The sequence below is a fragment of the Pelodiscus sinensis genome, chromosome 2 (assembly GCF_049634645.1).
Source record: "Pelodiscus sinensis isolate JC-2024 chromosome 2, ASM4963464v1, whole genome shotgun sequence".
NCBI lineage: Eukaryota > Metazoa > Chordata > Testudines > Trionychidae > Pelodiscus > Pelodiscus sinensis.
The window spans coordinates 133,318,075-133,328,783 of NC_134712.1; the positions used below are offsets into that span (position 1 = coordinate 133,318,075).

General features: G+C 48.9%; 1 protein-coding gene across 1 annotated transcript; it reads left to right on the top strand.

The window, feature by feature from the left end:
- Positions 1–5,545: 5,545 nt before the first annotated feature.
- On the top strand, positions 5,546–6,936 carry LOC142827215 (uncharacterized). The gene is made up of 2 exons (XM_075921466.1): positions 5,546–6,110; positions 6,306–6,936. Exons 1-2 carry the CDS (start codon positions 5,561–5,563, stop codon positions 6,809–6,811), a joined length of 1,056 nt encoding a protein of 351 aa, XP_075777581.1. The 5' UTR covers positions 5,546–5,560; the 3' UTR covers positions 6,812–6,936.
- Positions 6,937–10,709: the final 3,773 nt, after the last annotated feature.

Here is a 10,709-nt window from a genome sequence, read left to right on the forward strand (position 1 = left end):
CACACAGCCATTAAGCAAATAAAGTTCATCCCGAACTCTAAAATAAGGCAGCAAAACTGGGTCAAGGTTTTTAGGGTTACTGGGCCATCTCTTTGTCAGAAATTCCGATAGCTTTTGTTGAATTGGACATGCTGAACAAGCAGCTTGGAATTGCTCTCTTGTAACTACAGTAAGAGTGCTTGTAATAAGCGCAACTACTTCATCCTCATCCTCCAACGGACCTTCTGGTAAAGACAAAGGCAGGCGAGAAAGGCAATCAGCTATCACATTTTGGTTTCCAGGCTTATATTCCAGTTCATAATTGAAAGAGAGTGATCTTACAGACCATTTAGCAATACAATTTCCTGCTCTTCCCAGTCCTTTTGTGGTTAGCAATGTTGTCAAGGGGCTGTGGTCCGTGCTCAACTTGAATGTGCGGCACCATAGGTAAGTTCTCCATTTTTCTGTAGCCCAGACACAAGCAAGTACTTCTTTTTCAACTGTAGAATATTTTCCCTCAGCATCACTCAGTGTCCTCGAAGCAAATGCAACAGTCCTCTCTGTGTTGTCCTCATGAAGTTGTATGAGAACAGCCTCAACTCCATAATCAGAAGCATCAGTGGTCACAATTTTGGGCAATGCAGGACTGAATAGTGCAAGTACTGGACTATGTACAATCAAGTTTTTCACAGTTTCCAAACTAGCTTGTGCATCCATTGTCCACACCAAGGTTGAACTTTTCTGTAGTAATTCTACAGTAACGGTAGTAACGGTTCAATGATAGAAGCATAATTTGGAATGAATTGGAATGAATTGGCATGAATTTTGCCTACCAGGAGGTAAGACCCAAGAAGGAACGTAAGGTTTGCAAATCTGTTGGAGGAGGAGCATTTGAAATTGCTAGGATATAGTCTGGAACAGGTTTTAGTCCAGCCGGTGAAATTGTATGCCCCAGAAAGGAGAGTTCTGTTTGTCTAAATTTGCATTTAGACAAATTGAGCTTGAGGCCTGCTGTGCTGATGCAGTTTAGGACAGACTGTGGGTTATTGTCATGCTCCTCAGAAGTATTTTCAAACAATATCATCCAGATAGCACTGAACTCCATGTTGATTCTTCAGAATCAATGACATCATTTTTGGAAGGCACTTGGGGCAGATGGAAGATCATATGGAATACGTTTAAAAGGAAATCGTCTTTCATGTATAATAAATGCTATGAGGTCTCTGCTATCTTCATGCAATATAGCCTAGTGGTATGTGCTCTGCAAATCAAGAGTAGAAAACATCTTTGCTCCATAGACTTCTGCAAATACTTTTTCTATGTGAGGCAGAGGGTGGCTGTCCATCACAATAGCTTTATTTGGCTCCCTTAAGTCCACACAAAGGCGAATGCCTCCATCCGTCTTCTGTGTCACTACTATAGGTGAAATCCATTCAGATGAGTCAATCTCTTCAATAGCGTCCTTTTGTACAAGTTTTTTAAGTTCCTCTGAAACAGCGTCCCTGACTGAAAATGGTAAGCACCGTAACTTCTGTCGTACAGGCATCACATTATGTTGCATTTTAACTTTGTGCACAAACCCATAAGCTCAGCCAGGTTTCTCCTTAACCTGGTCTTGGGTCCCAGCTGAAACTGGTATATGTACTGCAAGAGTGATTTTCAGAGGAAGATCAATTCATCCATTAACTACCCTGAGGTTTAAAGCAGCCAATAAATCTCTGCCAAAGATAGGAGTGCCTTTGTGGACAATATAGAACTCTGCATTTACAGAGCAATCACCAAAAGTCACTGTTGTTAGCAGGCAGCCAGGTACTGGAATTTGGTTTTTCAAATAGCACACCAAGTGAAGTTTGGTTTCAGTAAGAGGCACATCTTTAAAGTAATGTAAATAGATGGAATCAGGCAGTATAGATACTGCTGAGCCAGTGTCCAACATTAGCTCAATAGGATGTGATTTGCCTGAAGATGTGGCAGAAACATTTTCAGTGCATCTTATCTGTTCTGGAATATGTGCAGTAGTGATTTTGCCCACACTCAGCACAGTAACATCCGGTATTGTAACTGCATGCACCTGTTGATTGGACTGGCAACTGTGGCATACCTTAGCAGCAAGCCCAATCTTTTTTGCAGTGATTGCACTGAACTACTTTTGCAGAACATGTTGTGTAGTTTTCAAGGTGTTGTAAGGATCTACAGCGAAAGCATGCTTTTGCTGTGCTTTGAATGTGTTGATTCTGTGGTTTTTCATTAGTTTTCTCCTTGTAATTGTTTGTCTGCAGTAATAGTGGACTTTTCTGCAAAGGAGACATAGCCTGGACAGGGCTTCCAGTATCCAGGCTCGTTATTTTGGCTTCTGCTATAGCTGACTCAGTCTGGGTAGCAATGATTATTGCTTTTTCCAGTGTAAGTTGTGGTTCTAGAAGCAAGCGTTCTCTTACATGAAGCATGGTTGTTTTCTCAATGAGCTAGTCTCTAATCATCTTATCTGCCATATTCCCAAAGTCACAAGTTACAATCAGACTCCTCAGAGAAGCAATATACTGCATTATAGTCTCACTGGCTGTGTCTAGACTGCATCCCTTTTCCATAAAAGGGATGCAAATTAGACACACTGCAATTGCAAATGAAGTGGGGATTTAAATCCCCCCGCTTCATTTGCATAAACATGGCTGCCGCTTTTTTTCCGGCTCGGAGCTTTGTCGGAAAAAAGCGCCAGTCTAGATGCGGATCTTTTGGAAAATAAACCCTTTTCTGAAAGATCCCTTATTCCTCTTAAAACAAGGAATAAGGGATCTTTCGGAATAGGGTTTATTTTACGAAAGATCCGCATCTAGGCTGGCACTTTTTTCCACAAAGCTCCGCGCCGGAAAAAAGCGACAGCCATGTTTACGCAAATGAAGCGGGGGAGGGGGGGATTTAAATCCCCGCTTCATTTGCAATTGCGATGTGTCTAATTTGCATCCCTTTTACGGAAAAGGGATGCAGTCTAGACACAGCCACTTGGTTTCTGCTCACGTTAGCGAAATCTGTAGCGATTAGCTACTACATTCACTTTTGGCACAAAAAAGTTGTTTAATGCAGTGAGTGCAGTCTCATATTTATCATCTGCAAGGGGAAAAGTGTAAAATATATGCTGCCCTTCTGCTCCAAGGCAGTGGATTAACAGAGCACATTTTCTTACTTCAGAAATCTCTGTAGCCCTGATTGCAAACAGATAAGTCTCAAACATATGGATCCAGGCAGTAAAATCAATTGGAGGCTCACCTGGGCTTTGCAGAAAGGGTACAGGTGGGTTCAGAGGCAGAAGATCCATTCTCATCGCCAAAATGTTGTATCATGAAAGCAAGATACTAACAAACTTCAACAGGAGTTTATTTACCAAAAGTGAAACCTCTTTACAAAGCTGTTGTACCCCTCTGTAGCTCTCACTCAGCCCTGGCTAATCTTCTCCCCCATCCTTCCTGTTTCCTGTGCTTCCAGACTTCAAACAGCCAGTGCTCCCAGTTCTAATAATTACAAGCAGCATCTAAAACACCACAGGGTGGCAATACCTAAACCCTCCTAAAATATCCTTGTGATACCCCTGAAACTCCCTTTTGGGTGAGGACTCCCAATTTGTGAACGCTGGTCTCTCCCATGAGCATACAAAAGGTCATATTTTAGAGGAGGACACCAGATTTCATAGTCCAAGATGCATTTTCCATGGCTATGAATTTGGTTGGAGCTAGCAATCGGATTTTCTGATGTGGGACTCCATCAATCTCTCCTGTTGAAGTTGCTCCACATTAATTAAATAACTGAATAATTAAATATTAATTGGGCCACATAAAGTTAATGACTCTAATCTACTAGCTAAAGCATTTTTGTGAGAGATAGCAGATCCCTTTTCAAATACTTTCTTCTCAGAAAGCAGACTTGAAGAAAGGGTTTCTGGCATTACAGGTGAATATTTTAACTGCGGGGCTGATGGTTATAAGAGAAGTCTTCCTCCTCTTCTTGTTTGGCTGTTTTTCTGGAGTTAGGTGGATTCCAACCATGCCTACCAGATCAAGCCCTTAATGAAACTTTGGCCACTGAATTTCTATCTTTCCCCTCTTTATAGTTCACAAGCAGAGAAAGGTGCAGCCCTTAGGCATCTAACTCTGAGGGTATGTCTACACTATGGGATAAAATCAAATTAAGATACACAACTTCAGCTACGTTAATTGTGTAGCTGAAGTCAAAGTAGCTTAATTCGACTTTTGGCACTGTCCACACTGCAGGAAGTCAAAGAGAGAACACTCTCCCTTCAACTTCCCTTACTCTTCATGGAAGCAAGACTGCCAACATCGACCAGAGTGCCCCTCTCAGTTCTTCACTACACCTGCTAATTCAAACACTGGAAGATCGACAGTGGCAGCTTTGATCTTCTTTGTAGTGTAGATATACCCTGAGAGATGTGTGACTTAGCTCATACCCTTCTCACCAGCATCTGCCATTGGCTAGCTTAGGCAGGTCCCACATCTGTATTCTGATATTGTAGATTGTATTCTGTGGTACCTCTTTCTCTCCATTTATTGCAGAAGGAGTCTAGGTACCTAACTCAGGACTGGTAGATCCCGTGTTGTTCCTATGATCTTCTGAATTCCTAACGGTGAAGTGTTGCAATACCCAAATATCTTTGTGTATCTGATCTTGAGTAGCTTGCCTAAGGTCATGTAGGAAATTGGTGACAGAGACAGGACCTGAACCCTGATTTCCTGAGAAACTGCCATGGGACTAGGTCTTTTTCAAACTCCCACTAAGTACCTAACTCTATCTTTCGCCATCTTTTAAAATTCTGAACCTTAATCTCACAAAGAAGGCTAGTAATGTGGTTAAGTAATGACTATTCATGTCAACAGCCTAACAAAAATGACTTCAGAATTTGACCAACATTCAATGAAGTAAAGAAAACCATCAAAAAGATGAACAATTACACATCTGGACTTGATGGAATTCCCAATAAAATCTTCAAGGGAGAAGGAGAAGAACTGACTCCCTGGCTTCACATCTTAACCCTCAAGATTTGGAAGAAATCTCAGCTGATCTTAGAGATGCCATGACTGTGACTATATTCATGAATGGAAACAAATGGGATTGTGGTACTGATCAAGGAATCACTCTGATGGCCACCTCTGAAAAGGTTCTTGCCAGAATTTAACTGAACTGAGGGTATGTCTACACTAGAAAGTTAGTTCGAACTAACGGACGTTAGTTCGAACTAACTTTCCTATGCGCTACACTAGCGCTCCGTTAGTTCGAACTTAATTCGAACTAACGGAGCGCTTAGTTCGAACTAGGTAAACCTCATTTTACGAGGACTAATGCCTAGTTCGAACTAGCTAGTTCGAACTAAGGGCTGTGTAGCCCTTTAGTTCGAACTAGTGGGAGGCTAAGGCTTCCCAGGTTTCCCTGGTGGCCACTCTGGCCAACACCAGGGAAACTCTATTGCCCCCCTCCCGGCCCCGGAGCCCTTAAAGGGCCACGGGCTGGCTACTCACTTTGTGCCAGTTGCAAGGCTGCAAGCACCCGTGCCTGCACAGCCTGCACCTGCCACACTATGAGCCAGCCATCCGAGGGCTCCCAGCCCTCCACTGCTCCCCACGACCAGCCTGGCGGCTCCCGGGAGCCTGCCCGGGGGCGCAAAAGGCGGGCGCCCGCCTGGTCAAGTGCGGAGATCGTGGACCTCATCGAGGTTTGGGGGGAAGCCTCAAATGTCCACGATCTCCGCACTAGCCACCGGAACGCGGCCGTCTACGGACGCATGGCTGCCAGCCTGGCCGCCAGGGGCCACCAGCGCAGCCGGGAGCAGGTGCGCTGCAAGATTAAAGACTTGCGGCAGTCCTACTCCCGGGCCTGCCTGCCAGGGGCTGACCCGGAGGCCTGCCCCCACTTCCATGCCCTGGACCGCATCCTGGGGCCTCATGCCGTCCCTGCCCCCCGGGACGTGATTGACCCCGGGGCAGAGGGACCGCTCCTGGACACCGAGGAGGAGGAAGAGGGCTCTGAGAGCCAGGAGCCTGCTGCCAGCCTTCCCAGGACCCGGGACCCCCGAGGCACCCCACAGAGCCGCTCGCCTGCATCATCAGAGGCCGGGGAGGCGTCCACCTGTGAGTACCCTCGTGTTCCCCTTATGTGTACGGGGGGCTGGGGCGAGAGGGAGCCCCGGGACCGTGCGCCTGGGCCTTGCCCACTACGGAGCAGCAGCTGGGGATCCTGCAGGGGCCCTGGCCTTGCAGAGGGGAGCTGGGTTTCACACACCTGGGCCCCTGGGGTAATTGACCGCTGGTCTTCTTGCACCACAGCTGCAGCACCGGGGACTGCAGGGCGCACCACCCCGCCTGCAGCAGCCGCCCGCGCCCGGGCAAGCAGGACAGCCAGGAACCAGGAGGACTACCAGAGGCGGCATCTCCGGTTCCTGGACCGACAGCTCCGTCTCCAGGACCACTGGGTCCAGGAGGACCTCAGGCTGCGCCAGAGGAGTCTGGAGGCCCTGGAGGAGCAGGGCCGTGCCCTGCGAGGCCACCTCCAGAGCCTGCTAGACCGCTTCCCATTTCCTCCTCCCCCTGCTCCCCCTCTTGCTCCCCCTCTTGCTCCCCCTGCTCCCCCTCTTGCTCCCCCTCTTGCTCCCCCTGCTCCCCCTCTTGCTCCCCCTCTTGCTCCCCCTGCTCCTCCTGCTCCTCCTGCTTCCGCTCCTGCTTCCTCCACACCCCCTGTCCTCTCTGCCCCCCCCTCCACAACCATTCCCCACCGACGCCCCCGGACCCGCAGTGTGGCGAGACGGGAGAGGCACCCAGACTCCCACCCCTGAGCTTTCCTTTCCCTTCCTCCCTTCCCTCCCCTCCCCTTCCAGCTCCCTCGTCCCAGGTTTCCCCCTCCCTTCTCCCACCTTCATTCCTCCCTCCCCCACCCCAGTTCTGTGAAATAAACAGACGTTTTTGTTGGAAAAACAGGTGTCTTTATTTGACAGTAGGTAGGGAGGGGAAAGGGGAAGGGGGGGGTAGGGTGGAAGAAGGCCCCGGTGGGGCATGCAGGGAGAGGTCAGTCCTCCTCCTCCTCCACCTGGAAGCTCTCCCGCAGGGCTTCCCGGATCCGGATGGCCCCCCGCTGGGCTTCCCGGACGGCGGCGGTGCGGGGCTGACCGTAGTGTCCAGCCATGCGGTCAGCCTCAGCCATCCAGGCTGGCAAGAAAGCCTCCCCCTTCCGCTCACACAAATTGTGGAGCACACAACATGCCGCCACCACGGGAGGGATGTTGTGCTCGGCCAGGTCCAGACGGGTGAGGAGGCATCGAAAGCGGGCTTTCAGTCGCCCGAAGGCCCCCTCCACCACGATGCGGGCCCTGCTCAGCCTGTTATTGAAGGCCTGGCGGGAGGGATTGAGGTGTCCCGTGTAGGGCTTCATGAGCCAGGGCTGCAGTGGGTAGGCGGCATCCCCCACCAGGCAGACGGGCATGTCCACGTCCCCGACCCTGATGTGGCGGTCGGGGAAGAAGGTCCCGTCCTGCAGCCGCTGGCACACGGAGGAGTTCCGGTACACCCGGGCGTCGTGTGCTTTGCCGGACCAGCCCACATTTATGTCCGTCAACTGTCCCCGGTGGTCACATACGGCCTGCAGGATGACGGAGAAGTACCCCTTGCGGTTCACGTACCGGGACGCCTGGTGTTCCGGGGCACGGATGGGGATGTGCGTCCCGTCGATGGCCCCCCCGCAGTTGGGGAAGCCGAGGGCGCCGAATCCCCGGATGACGGCATCCGGGTTGGCGAGGCGGACCACCCTGCGGAGCAGCACCCGGTTGATGGCCTTGACCACCTGCGGAGAGAGACACAGCAAAGCGTCAATCAGTGGGGCGCCCGGGTGGCTGGGAGCGTGCGTGCCCTGGCAGTGCCCCGCGCCCCACTCCCGGAAGCAACCCCCCTGGCGGCGTGTAGTACGGCCGGGACAGCCCGACCCCTCCGGTGCGGGGCGCCTTCGCCTCCTCCCGCCCCCCCCTTTGTCCCTGGGGCGGCCCATCCCCTCCTCGCAGCCCCCCTCCCCCCCGGCTCGGTGGCCGACGAGCGCCGTACCTGCATGAGCACTGCTCCGACAGTGGATCTCCCCACGCCGAACTGGTTCCCGACGGATCGGTAGCTGTCCGGCGTGGAGAGCTTCCAGAGGGCGATGGCCACCCGCTTCTGGAGGGGGATGGCGGGCCTCATGCGAGTGTCCCTTCTTTGCAGGGCAGGGGCGAGCCACTCGCAGAGCTCCAGGAAGGTGTCCCTCCTCATCCTAAAGTTCTGGGTCCACTGTCGGTCGTCCCAGTGCTCCAGGACGATGCGGTCCCACCAGTCGCTGCTGGTGTCCAGACGCCAGATGCGGCGGGGCACGCCGGTGCCAGGGCGCTGCCGCGGCTCCTCCACGGCCCCCAGGGCGGCCAGGCGGAGAGGCAGGGGGCTGACGTTCCCCAGGTGGTGCCAGGCAGCCTCGAGCCATTGCTGGCAGGCTTGCAGCAGCAAGTCCAGAACGTGCACCAGAAGGTGCAGGGCGAGCCGTGGCTCCATGTTGCCACCTGCGGCGGCCCCCCCGAAGGGAAGCACCGACACAGACGGGCACAGAGACCGACGCTTTGCTGTCCCTCGGCGAGGTTGGCAAGCAAGCAGGAAAAGCTGAGAACCGGCTGTCCAGGGGGGGTCCCTTTAAGCACGAGCCTCAGATAGCCTCAGACAGCAGCCACACAAAGCAACTGCTGACCTGATGCCCTGCCAGAACCGGTTTCAGCTGCCCTTAAATGCCCCCCTGCGTCCAATCAGTGTGGACGCGCTAGTTCGAACTAGCAAAACGCTAGTTCGAACTAGTTTTTAGTTCTAGATGCGCTAGTTCGAACTAGCTTAGTTCGAATTAACTAATTCGAACTAAGTTAGTTCGAACTAGCGCTGTAGTGTAGACGTACCCTGACTGCTTCTGTTGGTCAAGGAAATCCTTCCATAATTATAATACTGATTCAAATAATCTCAAGAGTACATCTTGACATGATCTTCACTGCCCATCATCTTCTAGGAAAGTGCCATAAGGAACATCAGCCTCTGTATATGGCCTTCATCAACCTCCTGAAAACATTCAACTCCATCAATTGTGAGGCTCTTCAGAGAATTTGCTTTAAATTTGGATCCTGGAATTTGTTGCCATTCTTTGACCCCTTCATAGTTGTTATAACTGTTATCTGAAATGGCAAGGCTATGTTATTGCTCCAATCCTCTTCTCTATCTTTCTTGCTGTCAACTTTCTTATTATTGACAAGCTCTTCAAAGGATATGACATCCAATACAAACTGAATGGTAAAATCATCAACCTCGTTCACCTATTATTGAAGTCAATCATGAAATCAGTTATTGAATTTCAATATGCAGATGACTGTGCCCTTCAAAAAATAATTGACACATTCTCTGAGGCCTACTACCAACTTCGTGTCATGCTCAACATTAAGAAAACCAAATTCTAAATTATCAAGATTCTGTTATTATAATTCATTTCAGTAAACAGACCCCAGGGTAATGCTGAGCAATTCCTTTTTCTTAGCAGCTATTTATTGAGGAAAGTTGATTATGCTGATGAAGAAATTCAATACCATATTCATTGTGCCAATGCAGCAACTAGACACCTGAGAAAACATGTCTTCAAAGATTGTGATATCAAGACTCAAACAAAGCTTCTTGTATATTAGGCCATTGTTACCTCTACTCTCTTCTTTGATACCAAAAGAGTAGACATCACATGACTTTTGAATGATATCATCAATGGTGCTTCTATAAGATCTTATGAATCAAGTGAAATGACTGGCACATGAACATTAGTGTTCTCGCCCCAGACATAATGGCCAGCATTAAAACTATGATTATCAACCACCAACCGCATTGGGTTGGTCATGTTCTTTGAATTCCATAAAATTGACTTCCAAAGCAGCCAATGGATGAGGTACAGCCAATAAAAATCGTGAGAGACACTATCAAGTCAACCTGAAGAAGTGCAATATTGACAAACTCTTGGGAAACTCAGCCCTCTGATAAACAAAATGGAAAAGGACCTTCAAGCAAGGGGTCCAGTATCTCAATATCCCACAGAGACAAAAGGACACGGAGAAAGGGGAAAGGAAGAAAAAATATGCTGCAGTCTGACTCAATAGTCCAGATCTGCCCCTTTCTTTGGGAAATGTCTGCCTGATTTGTGACAAGATATGCAGATTCCTGATCAAGCTTATTAAATATCTACATATCCATTAGTGATAACTGGCCATCGTTTTATGAAAGACAATAATACTTGAACTCCAAGGGATAGCCAACAACTCAGGTCAGTAAACAATTTCAGAATTATGCTCCAAAACAACCACATTCCTTATATCACTTGAAATGTTTGCTACAGCTCATGACATTGCTGAGAACTATCAAACACTAGCAACTTGGTGGAGAAAAGGGCAAATCAGATTCAAAATTAATAAATATTGTTAATAAAATTTAAAATGTGTTTTAAGCCTGCATTTAAAAATCCGTCGGTTGTTGCTGGTAGCATACTGCAAATAAAGAGTGCAAGAGCCTCAGAACTTGTAAACTGGCCTAACATACACTATATTTCTACATACAATAGTCAAATGATATTCAGTATTTATTGGTTTACTAGTTATACTGTGCAGTAATTAGTTATTAATCTCATATTTAAAATGTCATCAAGGAGAAGAA

Excerpts from the sequence above, each read along its gene's own strand:
- LOC142827215 (XM_075921466.1), top strand. The coding sequence starts at position 5,561 with ATGAGCCAGCCATCCGAGGGCTCCCAGCCCTCCACTGCTCCCCACGAC. Across the intron at positions 6,111-6,305 it reads GGCCGGGGAGGCGTCCACCT|CTGCAGCACCGGGGACTGCA; the intron begins GTGAGTACCCTC and ends CTTGCACCACAG.